Source organism: Dendrobium catenatum, unplaced genomic scaffold (assembly GCF_001605985.2).
Source record: "Dendrobium catenatum unplaced genomic scaffold, ASM160598v2 fragScaff_scaffold_772, whole genome shotgun sequence".
NCBI classification, from domain to species: domain Eukaryota; kingdom Viridiplantae; phylum Streptophyta; class Magnoliopsida; order Asparagales; family Orchidaceae; genus Dendrobium; species Dendrobium catenatum.
In genome coordinates this window covers 736,542-752,075 of record NW_021319234.1, presented here as the reverse complement: position 1 = coordinate 752,075, position 15,534 = coordinate 736,542, and the positions used below count along the sequence as shown (strand labels likewise).

Genomic DNA, 15,534 nt, shown 5'->3' with positions numbered 1-15,534 from the left:
TGAACTAAAAAGCTGTTTTAAGAAACAGTAAGAAAGTCGTCGCAAACGAAACCTTAGTTTTTTCTTAGTTTAAGATCCCTTCCTAACCATTCAACAATATCCTTTACCATTCATACTTAGGGCCTTAAAATAACTCCAAACATCATAAATATTTTTATTGAATACTTTATATTCAAGTCAAGCCCTAAACTTATCCTTATTTCACCTAAAATCCCAACTCCTATCATTATTAAATCATACCAATATGCAAGTCATTATCTTTCACATTAGCATCAAAGGCGATTGAGCTACTTCGTCTCATTCCCACTATCATTAGCTACATCATTGATACACACCTCAAATTGATAAGTGATTCACGCATGCTCGTTTTTTTTTGAAAACGGGGGTATCGGCCCGCTGCACGTCAGCTTGCGATGCATTTGGCGATGTCTACTAATCCCTCGGTGAGTCAACCAGCAACTAACCCCACAGGTGTATGACCCACAGTTATTTTTTCTCCACTTAAGGAGTCATGCCGTATGAGAGGGAATTTGAACTTGGGATGGGTGGTTCCCAACCAAGCACGCCCACCAACCCACCTAAGCCCAGTGGGGTCACATGCTCGTTTTTATTTTAAAATAAAAATTATAATAATATATTTTAAAATAAATTAAAAAATTTATAATTATAATTAATACTATATTATTTTAATTATAGTCTTATTTATTTTTAAAATGCACTCCATCTTCTCTTTTTTATTTTAGAATTATTAAATTTTAGTAAATAAATAATTTTTATTTAAATTTTAATTAAAAATTATTTAATTCTGCTGAAAATTAACAATCAAATTATTGGCTAATAAGAATTTTAGTGCAATCAAGCCATGTGCAAAGACAGCAAAGTACATGAGCACGTGTCACTATTCATTTACTAAGTCGCTGTTTGCTGTTTATTACTGTGCATAGGTTTCCATTGGCAAATAGGAGGCAATTGGCGGGTAGGTGGGCATATCAAATATTTAATTATTTGTCGTTATATCTGACATTTAGGCTATTAATAAATAAAGAGTTATTTATTATCTTATTTAAAATTTATTTATTTTAATTAAATTTTATATCAAATTTAATATGATTCTGTATTTTGAAATTTCATCAAATTTATTTATTATTTATTTGTTGAATTTGAATTATAATAATTCAAATATATGTTTATGATGTTTAATTAAAATTAATATAATTCAATACATAATATTTATAAAATATAATTTTAGTTAATATTTACTGATGTTTGCATCATATTTATAGCTCAAATAAATTAAATAAAACATAAAAAGTTAATTATAAAAATATAATATGAAAAATCAAAATTGATTAAACAACAAAAAACCCTTCTAAATATTCAATTATTTAAAGTCTAAGTAATTAAAATTTTAAATTTAATTTATTTAAAATAAACAATTATAGCAAAAAGTATTCATAAAATGCACTAATTTATACATACAAAATTGGAAATTGCATGCGAGGACTTTGCAATGAGAATTCGTTTTTTCTGCAAATGCGAATTTTACACGGCAACGCCTGACGAGGTACGGCCTTAGTTGTCCTTTGAAAAAATAAAATAAAAAAACTCAGACTGCAATTTTATTTTTTTATTTATTCTGGTTCGGAATTATTTGCCATTAGGAAGTTTCCAAGCAAGAGCTCGCATGTCCCCATATTTATTTATTTTTTGTTTTTTATTAAAATGGGACATTGTCAAAGGAAGGTCATTTTATAGTTATATTTAAAAATTAAATAATAAAATTATTAATTATTGACAAGATAAAGGTCAACATTAAGATCGTTTTCTAATTTTTACAAAAGTTGGGGATATAATTAGAAAATGGTAAAAAGAATTTGTTAAGTAGATTTACCAAGGCTTATTTATCAAATTTGTCATAATTAGAAAATGAAGGAAAAGAATAGTGCTTTGTTTGAGACGACTTTTTTAATGCTTCTTAAAACATCTTTTTAATATAAAATTTTTAATTTTTGTATTAAAAATATGATTTAAGAAGCAGTATGACAGATGTCCCAAACAAAGCTTAAGTGATTGAGAAATTAGTTTATTTTTTCTCTTATTGTATAATTAATAATATGCCATAGCTTGATATGGAAATTGATCTTACCAAACTTCATCCAATGACCACAATAAATTGGTATGATGATTTTAAATTCTTGTTATTATACATTATTTTATTTTATTTTATATTATTTGCATGAAGTGAAGGTCAAGTCCATATTTATTAATAAAAAAAGAATATTTAATATAAAAAATAAAGAGGGCCATAATAAAAATATCAAAGAGTCAAAAATTGAGGCATGGAAAGAAACAAGCAAAGAGGCTAAGAATTATTATTAAATTTTCTAATTAATAGTAGCAAAGAAAATACATAAAAATATAGATAATGTAAGTCTTCATGGCTTGAGTTTCATGTGCTCTTGCTCTTCATCTAGTGATATGACCATCTCTCTGTGCTACATCAAACATCATAAGAAATAACATAAACATATAAGCAGACCTACATTGACATCGTAACATATAGTGTAACATATAGTATAACAATATAAAGTATAACCTCCATTGATGACAACATTCAAGATGTCACACCTAGTAAGATGCATGGTTGATCATTCCACATAAATGTCATTATGAAGGAGTTGAAATTGATCACAATATCACTTAAAGTTTGTAGCCATTGAAAATAGAGCACGATGTTTGCTCCATGTATTGGTAGAATAAAAAAACCAACTTGGAACTATGTTTGTTGGACGATGAGAGTTGTATTGAGGCACATACTATGACAAATGCGTTGAGCACCGTTAGCAATGACAATATTGAATGGTGCAGTAGATGCAACTGGGAGTTGTAAGAATTTGACGACATGCTGTTGGATAATGTTGTATGTAGAGCCGCTATCAATGAGGATTGAAAGTCGTTGCAAATTGAGAAATCCCAAGAGACAAAATGTATGGAGTGTTGGTTGATCATATAAGACATGAAAGCTAATTTAAGGGTGCTCTAGTTCATGTTGGGAGTTTGTAAAGGTCCATATAGCAAGAGATTATTCTGTACGGACACTGAACACAGCACTACATCTAGATACAAATAAGAATGAACCATGTCAGTCATACTGAGCCGCGGTACCGAGCAGCACCGAAGCTCAACAATGCGGTACCGAGCTGCGGGTTTAAGCATCCGGACAGGGTTCCGCTTCCGCATAAAATAATTTTTCCCATATAGCAGAGTTGGAAGAGTCAGGCATATGATCTCCACTAATTAAGGAGTTCACAAACATCCAACTTGAGGTATTTAAATATTTTGAGCCCTTGAAGAGAAGACCACAAAGAAATATGATTAGAGAATATGCCAGCGATAAACAATGACATCATCATAGTCATGCATATTTGCAAGATTCATTTTTCGAGTGCTTATATGATATGTTCTCATTGTTATAAAGTCATGTTCTAGTGATTATAAATCATATTCTGATGCCTACAAGCATATTTTGATGCTATAAGTACAAACATGAGTCATAAGGGGCTATAATCTTTTGAGATTCTATTTGGGATCAAAATATGTGATATGCATTATTTTGTGATATGAACTACTATATGATATAAATTTTAGTTTATGTATATATTATGTATTATTATTTAAATAATTAGATAACTATTATGCTCTTATCACCTTTTTTAGTACAATGATTTATTAGACTCTATTTAATTTCTTTTAAATATTCAACAAAATATTTAATAAGAAGAATTTTAAAAATTTAGAACGTTTTGTGTGCTCCACACTGAGTTGTTGTAGCTCATTGTAATTTTACTTTATTTTTTTAGGATTTGGGAAAAGGAAGGAACTTATTGATTTGTAGTTCATGATCAAACCTTAGTTGATAGATATTTCTATATATTTTATACAGTCATGATTAGTTTATTTTCAGTTATGTAGCTTCTATTTGATTTTATGTTATGTAGTATAGATCTATATTTTGATGAAATAAAAATAATCTTGTGGATGAATTTATTTACAACACACTGAATATTTTTAGTAGCTCTGTAGTATGTAGTTTACTTAACATAAAATTTGGAAGAGGATTAGAGACAATTCCAAAACTAGATCTTAGGAATCATCTGTCATAGCTCAATGCGTGTTATATTATCTATTTTGGCCCCATTTATCTCAAATGGATGTGGGAGGGATTTTGACCCCACATGCTAAAAGTAGATTTGGAAGGTTATGTAATTATGTTCTATTCTGATTGTAGCCCCACTTGATATATGCTTATGTGAGGGGTTAAAAGGAGTTATAAGTAGAGTTATGAGCATATATTAGAACATGTGCATTTAATGATGCATTACATACTTTAATATTTGAATGAATTAAGTATAAATAATGCTCTGAGTTGAATATGATAATTGTTAAACCTCTGTGAACTCTGATGATGGAGAAAAGCGATGTACAAGTAAAACTTTGATGACAACTATTCTATAAGAGTAGAATGAGAACAAATATTTTTGTTTGAGATAATTTTTTGGCTATTTATGTGTGTAAAAAATAAACCAATGTGATGTTGCCTCTTTGGATAAAATCAAACTTTATAACATTTATTATTATTATTATTATTATTATTGATGACAAGTGTCATTGAAGATCCCATATAGTGTATTATACATGTAGAACAATCTTTTGGCCACCCATTGGATGCAAAACAAACCTAGTAGGTTTTGATGTATTTGCATGGATCCATAGATTTGTTTGCATTTGAATCTTCCTAATTTACAAAACAAACCGCACAAGATTTAAATAAACTAGGCAAACCATCACCTTCCATTGCTAAAGAACTAGAGGAGCCTATTCGATGATATAACAAGTAATTTTTACTTTCCTTTTGTGGGTAGGTAGCATATTATGGCTCATGTCACTAAGTTTGATATTCATGTAATAAAAAGGTTTACCCAACTACAAATTACAACATGGTTAAACACAATCTAGAGCCACCCTTAGCTTATTGGTTTCTTTAATGGAGGTCTTCAATATCTCACACATTTTGAAAGTTAGGAGATAGAAAATTTCCCTTTTTTCCATTGTGAAAACCAAGATGTATTTCAAGCTTCTTCTTCATCATGGAACTAGGGTACGTGGTTATTTATTCCCATGAAATTCTAATAGGTAATAATAATACTAAAATAAGTACCCTAGGAATTTCATAATAGATGATTAGCCTAGCATGTTGTAATTTGTAGTTGGGTAAGAATTTTTATTGTATAAATGTGAAATATAGTAATATGAAGCTTTTGTCACGAGTCATAATTTGCTACCTACATAAGGAAAGTAAAATTACCGGTTATACCAACGAATAGGCTCCACTAATTCTTTGCACCCTTTCTCCTTTACCACCTCTTTTAGGTTGGTACTTGAACTCCAAACTGGCAACTAGATGCAGACATAGAGAGTTCAAATCTTATGAACAATTAGATATGACTCTATTTAGGTCTGCAAACGAACCGAGCCGAGACGAGTATGTGAGTGTTCATGTTTGTGTTCATTTAATATCAGCTTGTTCAAGTTTGGTTCATGTTTGTTCTTATTAAGCACGCCACTCACAAAAAAATTATAAATAGACACTCATTCTTTGTATGAAGACGACAGGGGCAAAGAGGTCGGGAGTTTCAGTTAGAGATTAAGAGAGCTCTAAAGCTTGAAGAGTCCTAGATCTACACTCAGACACCCCCACCATCAAATTTTAATTGGCTGACCATCGTCGGATGTTCGCCCAATTGCTGTCGTTGAACCTCAGCCTATTATACTAGATCAAGAGAGCTCTGAGGCTTGAAGAGTCATGGAGCTCCACCAAGACACTATCACCTGCGAACCCTCGTCATTTGGTCATCGCCATCGCACTTTCATCGGTCGACCGTCGCCAAACATCCACCTAGCTGCCACTGCCGAAGCTCAACCCGACTGCCACCACTGGACCTCTACTCGACCATCATTGCTATGCCTTCGTCCAACCATCATCTTCAGACCTCCATCCGGGAACCACCTATGGACCTTCTCCTAGACACCACCATTTGACATTCACCAACTAACCATTACCCAACCATTGCTATCGAACATTAGTTGCACCATCAACTACAATCCCTAAGATCACTATTGCCTAACTACGATCCTTTGACCTTAATCACCCAACTATGACCCTTAGGATTACTGTTGCCCATCAATGATCCTCAGACCATCGTTGCCCAATCACGGTCCTTCAGACATTCGTCGCCCGCCAACTACAGTCCTCAAACCACTATCACCAAACTACAATCTCCTCAACCTCCATCACAATTTTTCATCCTTCGACCAAATTGACATTTTATTTCTTATAGAAAAAAAAAAGGATATTAATGAGATTATAGATTGCTTCATGAATTAGTAATCTTTTACTTTCCCAAGGAAAAACACAAATTGTAATCAACAACAAGAACTAGTGAAATCATTTCAACTGAGTTAAGCTCCATGAATTTTTCCCTTAACTGAATTTTTAATGTAAAAAATATGACGACTCTTATAATTCTTGCACCGTTCTCTCTTTATCTGTTAGTGCTAAATCTTTGTACAAAGTTAAAACATTAAACCCTATCTCTCTACTATCGCAAATGTTCTAGCACGCAACAAATATATGTTGATGCATTGCTTATAGACTTAGTTATATGACTTCCTCCATATTATTCAGGCCTGTGTGCAAGAGAAAAAATTCTTTGAAAATTGCAAAATTGTTACGTTCAAGTATAGGACTGTGTATGCATATAAAAATGTTGAGATTGGAATAAAATTCAATGGGATTAAAAAATCATTTAATTCAAAGGTTAATAATCAATATTGTGCTTCTAATAACTGTTGCTTACATCCAAATTAAGGTTATAAATTTTCGTAACAAAATAATGAATAAATTTTTTAAAATGTTATAATTTTATCAATCTGAAGGGTTAAAAGTTGAAAGTTGATATTTAATTTTGATAATGTGATGTTAAGATTTAATTTTAGAGGAAAAATCAATTTCATTACAGGAGAGCAGAATTTGAATGGTTCATAAAGTCTATAAGAAGGCTATGTAATGTATGGACTTTAGGAGTGCAAGGAATAGGTATGGTATTCACTTAATTAAGGCTTCATTTGGGATGGTATTCCTCGTTATTACCAAATAATAGCTAGCAATACCGAGCAAAAACTGAATTTTTTAGCAGTGGGAGGACGTATCTCTACGTCAGGTGGGAGGACGCAATAATTTTTTCCAAGAAGGATCCATAATACTTGAATCCTTAAAAAGCAAATGGTAGAATGATGTCTCCATTTATCTAAAAGCACTATGAGAGCACATTGATTTAAAAGCCCTGAAAGGCACCTAAAGTTGAAAAGGATCATTACTAGAAAGTCCTTGGGAGGGCTTATGAGCCCCAAAGAAACATATAGCAACAAGGAGAAGTAAAGACCACCCAACTCCATTCGAGATATAAGATTTTGTGCTATCTCATTGAGAGAAAATATCATTTTGCTACTGAAAATTTGAAGTTCTACAACTTCATCAAAATTTGGAAGTTTCACATCACCCATAAAGATATATGAAAGGTTTAGTCTTCTTTACGGGGCAAGTCTTAAAAAATCCTAGACACTTTTAGGGGCTGTTTGGCAACAAGTAGGACTTAAAACTAGCGGGATTTAGTAAATTCTATAAATCTAGTAAATCTAGAGGGTGTTAAATCCTATAAACTATTTGGTATGACAAATTCCCTATTAAATCATGAAAAACTATTTGGTAACATATTTTAAGATTTATGACAGTTAAGGATTTAAATATGAAGAAATAGCGGTCAATTACATCAATGAGTTAGTTATAAATTCAAGATAAGTTCATACAAAATAATAAATCCAAGATGAATTCATACAAAAGAAACTGGAAAATCAATAAATAGTACGTTATAGACTAATAATGATCATGACATAGATGAACTACTAATTAACAGTACACTTCAATATGATTTGATATATCGTGTGGGAGAGAAATTTCATCATGACATCGATTTCTTTAGCTAGATATCTAAAATCAGAAAATCATGAAATTATTACAAAAATGTAATCTAGATTAAAATATTTTTTACACAAAGCAAAATTCTTACATAAGCATTCCACAAATCAATGACGATGTCATGTCTTATCGCTTTATCTTCAATTCTTTCTCCTATTGTCATATGTAGGTTTCATTAGACATTTCAACTTTGTCATATTGAGCACATGCTATATTTTCGTCTACAACATATTGAAATAGAGATCATATATGTTGTATCGACCTATAAAATTGTGCAAAACTGCACATGTAATAACCACATCAGCTTGAAAACTCAAAAGAAACTGTCACATGCGCGTCAATACTTGAAATTGTGCCTTCCAAATCCCAAAAGTTCTCCCAACCACTTTGTGAAATTGTGCATGTCGGTTATTAAATAACTCTTGTTAAACTACATATCTTCTAGATATACTTCGACAATAATCACCAAAGGGACATTGATATCCTCGAAATGGAGCAATCATCTTATCAATATTGACATAACTGAAATCAACCAAATAATAACTATTGTGAGGTACTCCAAATTGTTCTTGCTCCACAACCCATCTAAGCATGCACATATTCGGAACATAACCCTCCCATAATAATTACTAATGTAGGAAAATATATACCATTAATTGCACCTATTGCATTTCTAAAGGTACAATTGTTCATTTGTAGTACAAACAAATGACATTCTGCATCTGGGGGGGGGGGGGGATTAAGGGGGGGGGGTAAATTAATTAAGTTATCTACCAAAGACACAATAGCACGCAGAACCTGATTGAAGCATGTGCTTACAATTTTTAGTGAATGCTAAAAGAACTCACATAATTGTTTGTAGTTGTGCGCATGCACTACCCTCACATAGAAAGATGCCAAGTTGTTTTGCTGCGAGCATATTTTGATGTCATTCAAATGACCATGGCTCACTAGTAGGTCCCTTAGACTCACGAAAGCATCAGGTGGCAGCCTGAAGCATTAGTAAGCTCGTCCTGGATGATCAACCGGCACATGCAGTACATATCGATGACCCTGTACGTTCTATCAAACATTAATCATTTGATCTAAGCTTCCTCATATGTGGATGCATTCTCTTCTAAAATAGGAGTTATTTATGCAATGGTCTCAATAACTTGTAGATGCAAATCAACCATCTCACATACCACATCTTGAAGTACACCACACAAGTAGTTCGACATAACCGAAGGTAAATTTTAAAATTCACAATTAATTATACATAAATGAATTTGTAATAATGCAACAAAGTTTTTGAACTACACCTCGCAAGTAATCCAGACAAAAAAAATCAGAATTTTCAAGAAAAAAATTTGAGAAGAAAGAAGGTTGGTTAATATGAAGAGAAGGAGGTGGCGGTGGTGTCAGGGTTGCTGTGGTTTGTTGGCAATGGCAGAAGTGGGATGGTGGTAGAGAAAGTGTGCGATTTAAGCTTCTTTTGGGTGACTTTCTTTCTGCTTCTTAAAGCATCTTTTTAGTATAAAATAAAAAAATTTTGTAATAAAAAGCTGCTTTAAGAAGCATAAAGAAAGCCATCCCAAACAAAGCCTTACACTGGACGGAGACGTACAGAGTTCATATGAAAATAAAAAAACACATGTGGTTGCATTAGATTAGCTATTAATATTACTTCTAATGAAAATAAAAAACACAGTCAAATTCATATCCCATTGAATGTTTTATTATAAAAAAAGATCGTATTCAGGATTCTAAATAAATTGATGGAAGAATCGGGAAAATCAATCAAACTATTCTAGCAAAAATCTTCCCATTGATTGCCAATAACCAGTAAGTAGAATCACAATGACCTTAGCCTTTGAAAGGATTGCAGCCCCTCAACAACAAATCTGACAGCGTGAAACGGTGAAAATATCGAAAAACTAACAGAATAGGATACCTCAATGAGAATTTCTCAAGAACCTTCATTGGATGTGGAAGCATCGGGCATGGCGTTGCCGCGGCGGAGATCATCGATGAGTTCTTGGAGATCTTTGCGGGCAGATTCCCTCCCAAACATGAAGCCGTACCTGTCGATCCAAAGGTGAAAAGTGAGAGCTGAAAAACCTAAACCCTAGAACCCAAAAAAGATCAAAACCTGTCCCAGCAGATGAATTGATACCAGAAGGAGACAGCGGAGAAAAGTCCCGCTGCTGCCATTGTTTGAACCAATGTTAGCCGCTTCTCCATGGCGAGAGATGCTCTTACACAGGCACCTTGATTTTGTACGCAGCTGTTTGGATGCAGGATTGAGCAGAATTTAGACTGAATCCTTTCAAACAGCAAAAATAACAACTTTAAAATTCTACATAAACTTAAATCCCATCCCTTCTCCGTTTTGCTTTAAATCCCGTAAATCCTGTAGTTAGTTGGATTTACGGGATTTAGCCGAAGAAGCGCGCGAATGGGACGAAAGATTTTTACCTTCGCGGTGAGCCCCCGTCGTGGCTTCCAACAGGAACAACGTCGCCGTCGCGGTGAGCTCCGTCTAAAGAAGCTTCCTTGAGCAACTCTTTTAAAACTCTGCTTCACACGAAGCCGAAGCAGCAACGGCGACGAGGAAAAACAAACCCTAGACGGTCCAACGGCTCCAAGAAGCACAGAGCACGACCAAGCAGAAGAGAAACTACAGTGGTAAAGAAGAATACCGTCTGGGCCTTGCTCTGAGCCTCTGATGGATTAATTATAGGGGTTTTTACATACATACTTATATTTTACACATCTAACATCTAAAACTTAAATATTACGCAACTACAACTCAAACACAAACTTAACCTCATATCTGCACTCCGTCAAAAACATGGCTCACTCCGTCTCTCTCGTTATTTCTGTGTGAGCTTCGGCGGGAGATGTATTTCGGCTAGCCCTAAAAATTCTTCACCACTTGGATTCCAGCGTGAGTTTTTCCGCCGAAGCTTTCTCTCGGGCAGCAGATTTTCCTCGCCGCTCTTCTTACGGAATCGTCTGGATCCGATCAGGTCCGATCACCAAATCATTGTTGAGCTGCAAATCGGTGAGTTCGGGGAGCAGAGATGGATTATCCGGTTTGTCGGAGCATTGGGGGGCGTGACGGTTCTGAATCTCTGTGGATGCGGCTTATCGTGAATATTTGGAGATTACAGTCCTCGTTCTGATGTTTTCTCTTATTTATTGAGTTGATCTTGAAACTTAGATTATCTTGACGCGTAATTAGGACTGCTTTACTCCAATGCAATATATCACCATTAGGTTCGATTTTTCTCGAAATTCGCATCTCTACTTCTTTTGATAAAAATCAGGTTTTACTCCTTTTGGTAGATCTTCGATTTTGCTTTCATATTTCTACCGTAATAGCTGCTTTAAACTTCTTTGATTAGAATTAATAGAGTTCCATGAGTTTTATCTATTCATGTATATCGTTTACTGCCACAGAAATGGTATGTTCAAATCGCGAGCTGCAGGTCCACAATTCCGGTCCGATTGCTAGTGGCAAAAATATTTTTTTTGTTACATAATGTAAATCGTATTAACTGTGAAAGTTCTATTTGTTTTGTTACATAATGCAAATGTTTGTAAGAAAACATTGTTTGATTATTAGTTCAATGCTTTCGTATTGTATTCATCAGTTCTATCTGTTTTGTTACAGAAAACGTTGGTTTATTCCAAAACGTTTCAAATGAGTTCTACGAATTCGTCTGCTACGAGAGACGGACGCCAATGATTTGAAGTTTATTGTCACTGTCACCTGAATTGTGTATTGTACACTTGCCACCGTGGACCTAATAATGGAAGAAAATTTTATAGGTGCGTGAATAACCGAACTGACGACGACTGCAGATATTTTAGATGGATAGATGAAGTTGAAGATGCATCTTTTGGTATAGACGATGAGCGCAAAGTGTTTGAGGCGAAGGTTATTAATATGCTTGAATGGATCATGTTCTTGATGAAAGTCTTCGTTGTAATTGTAACCATCCGTTTGTGTTTGTAACGTGTTGTGTCGACTGCATAAAAGGTTGTTTTTGTTATGTTTAGTTTTGCAACCTAGATACTTCGACTTAAGATGGCATGCATCCAAACTTATAAGTGGTCTACACCCAGTTAGAAATCCATCAGCACATACCTTAAAAAACTAACATAAAACCTCTGGAATGAATGATCTTCACTATTAAATGCATATGTTATATGTGATCCTGGATTTCTATGAAGGAGTTCTACTGCCAATGTTGGAACCCATTTATAGTTGTCATCAACTAAACCAAATAAAGCATCATGGGCTTCCTCTCTTGCCCTCCAAAGCTTTATATAAGGTAAGGATAAGCCAAACTCTTTTTCTAGACTACTATTTATTTCTTTTGGTGGGATATCTGGGTACCTCTCTACCATCTTCTGTATCTCGTTGGCAACCCAAGCAGATGTTACTAGCCTATTCCCAGCTCGATTTATCCCAGGACATGTGTGAGTGTCTTCACATAAAGAGGCTAGAATTCTCCATTCACAACCTTGATAGGAACAACTCGCAATCACACGTTTCTTATCGCTGGCTTTTATCCGAACCCCAAAGTTCTCCTTTATGGCAACTGATCGGAGAGCATTCTTGAAACTTTTTTCATCATTGAAGAAGGTGCCAATACCTATATCTATAGCACTTGTAGTATGAACACTTGAAATACAACCATTATGGATCATAGAACATTCTGCCATATATTCAGCACCAACAACCCCCATGAGGTTTGTGTTTGATTGCTCTCTATCTACCTCTTCTACTGAGATAACTAACTCATCACGAAAATTTCCACTTGAAACTTTAACCATCTCTACCACGTCTACGTCAGTATTTATAATTTTGTATTCCTTCGGTGATGTTTTGTGAATGTGATAATGCATACTATATTTATACCCTTTAAGCCATGGACATATTTTAAGAATCTCTGTTTTGAGCATAAAAAAATTCATACTTCCTTTCTCAATTTTGGCAGTCCTTTGTTTGCCAGCATTATATCTCTTTATAAGTTATCATTTGTATCAACCCAAAATCCTCCATATTTAATTGTAACAAAAAGATGCCCTTCCTTCTCTCCACATAAATCATCACAATCCATTATACACAAAGTATGCCACCCACTAGCAATTTCTTCTTCAACTGTAACTTGAAATAATAAGACAAATTGAACAGCACATTTTTAGACAAAAAATGTAAAAATATCTAATGCATCATAGCTATGCAGCTCCTCTGGATGGAAATTAACCAATTGCAGCTATGCGACAAAACGGAAGAAGGCAGACGGGATTTACCTAACCTAAAGCTTCTGTGCGACAAAATAGAAGAAGGCAAAATCAGTAAGTCGACACAACACGTTGCAAAGCAAGCTTTTCTCCAGCCTTCGGGATTTTGCGGGAAATTACAGGAAGATGAAACGGAGTGAGCAGAGTGAAACAGAGTGGCAGATATGAGGTTAAGTTTGTGTTTGAGTTGTAGTTGTGTAATATTTAAGTTTTAGGTGTTAAATATGTAAAATATAAGGAATAAAGTGGTATGTATGTAAAAACCCCTTAATTATAATGTGCTGACAATGGATTGCCGTTCGAGTAGAATCACAGCAAGTCAGGTCATCTCTTTGTTTTGTTCGCACCCACTGTCTTTTGTGTTGTGTATGGGGTGATGTGCTTGATTCGTCTCCGAATACAGAGTTATATGCGGTGTCCGCACAGAATAATTTCTCGCTCTGATGGAGTGTCATGACCCGATTGTTAATCGGACGTTGGATTGGACCGACCCAAATAATTTGGACATGTTTAATAAAAGTATTTGGATTGAGATATGAATTTTGACATGTTTATAAAATAAGCCGAATTCAAATTGATCAACTAATTCAATTTTGATCTGAAAGTTATATTTATTTTTTTTCTTGATTTTTTTTTTTATTTTCTAGTATGATCGTCTTCTTAATAATTGATCTAAAATTTATCATTAACAAGTCATAATTTTTTTTAATTAAAATGGATTAATGGGTCAGGTTTAGATTGTTAGCGGGTCAAATTTGAGTCTCGTTTATTAAACAAGTCTAATTTAGGTTGATCGGGTTCAGGTAGGATCACAATTTCGGGTCAAAATTGACTTACTATCCCGTTTTGACACCCTAGATCTAATATGAGTTGTAGTAGGGAAAATGAAGTGTAGAGAATAAAATGTGTACGCTAAAGACTAATTGAAATGATGCTAAAGACTAATTGAAATGCAATTATATCAACCTTGAAGTATTAGTGTAATTTTTGGTTAGTAAAGAAATGTTGGAGGGTTATAAATTATGAACGAGGAGAGAGAGAGAGAGAGAGAGAGAGAGAGAGAGAGAGAGAGAGAATTGAATATTATTACTTGTCATCTTCTTTATAATTTCAAATATAATGTTTAGCAATGGAGCTCTTAAGTTTTGAATGTTCACCTTACTATTTGATAAAGGCTCATGAGGAATGTGAATAGTGATGATGTGAAGGTAGGGCATAAGGAAGTTTCTAAATTGTGAGAGGCTTAAATGCCTCTTTGCACAATTGCTTCAACTCCTCCATCTCTCTAGTGTCACTTCATTAAAAGAAGATAGAGAGGTGTGCTTACTGCTAACTACAGAGATAACCTAAAAGATGGCTAAGTGGTGATCATTGAGTGGCTAAAAAGAAGGTGAAGTTTTTCTCTAGTTTTCATTATAATAATATAGATATGTAGTGTCTAATATGTTGGCTATTTCAGGTGATTTGAGGAGTAGCCGCATGCCATTTACGTAGAAGCAAGCATATATTCAATAATTCTTGGTCTAAAAAATTAGGGCGATTTACATACATACCACTTTATTTCATGTTATTTGCATATCTAACACCAAAAATATTAATATACCAAATATACCACATGTATATTTCATTCATACCGCTAATCACCCTATAAACTTTAAATTTTCATTTCATGCATCCATATTTATTCTATGGGTGGTATGCATGTAATATTAATGTTTTGACTGTTAGATATGTAAATAACATACAAAAAATATTCTGTAAGTAAATGCACGAAAAAATTATTAATGACAATCTTATATAGAAGTTATTGAGCACAAAACAAATGATGTAAATTTAATTAGTTATTATTTATGGAGGAATATTAATCAATAACTTATCACATAGAGTTCTTAGTCTCTAGCTTAGCATCACTCTTTGATTTATATAGGTCTTACTTCCAAATATAATCATTTTGATGCACAATGGCTTTTAACCTTTTGCATTACAAAGTAGTATTATCCTTAGGTGATTAGGTTTACATGAGAGGAACGAAGGAAAAGTGAATTATCATAATTCATCTATATTAATTTAGGTTGAGATCAACATGTGGACCAAATCAAATAGATCAAACATGAGATCCATGATGTTAATAGCAGAGCCTT

General features: G+C 33.8%; 1 protein-coding gene across 7 annotated transcripts; it reads right to left on the bottom strand.

The window, feature by feature from the left end:
• Positions 1 to 2,340: 2,340 nt before the first annotated feature.
• LOC110101762 lies at positions 2,341 to 10,770 on the bottom strand. 7 transcript variants are annotated; one of them, XM_020829820.2, is made up of 4 exons: positions 10,553 to 10,770; positions 10,251 to 10,393; positions 10,029 to 10,158; positions 2,341 to 2,490 (listed from the first exon to the last, which is right to left on the bottom strand). In XM_020829820.2, exons 2-3 carry the CDS (start codon positions 10,316 to 10,318, stop codon positions 10,044 to 10,046), a joined length of 183 nt encoding a protein of 60 aa, XP_020685479.1. In that variant the 5' UTR covers positions 10,319 to 10,393; positions 10,553 to 10,770; the 3' UTR covers positions 2,341 to 2,490; positions 10,029 to 10,043. The 7 variants fall into 7 exon arrangements, with proteins under 7 accessions (XP_020685479.1, XP_020685476.1, XP_020685475.1 ...); XM_020829817.2 differs by having other exon boundaries at positions 2,341 to 2,495; positions 10,251 to 10,361; positions 10,553 to 10,704; XM_020829816.2 differs by having other exon boundaries at positions 10,251 to 10,361; positions 10,553 to 10,703.
• Positions 10,771 to 15,534: the final 4,764 nt, after the last annotated feature.

Coding starts and splice junctions, on each gene's coding strand:
- LOC110101762 (XM_020829820.2), bottom strand. CDS start 10,318: ATGGAGAAGCGGCTAACATTGGTTCAAACAATGGCAGCAGCGGGACTT. Junction 10,159..10,250: donor TTCTCCGCTGTCTCCTTCTG/GTATCAATTCAT, acceptor TTGGATCGACAG/GTACGGCTTCATGTTTGGGA.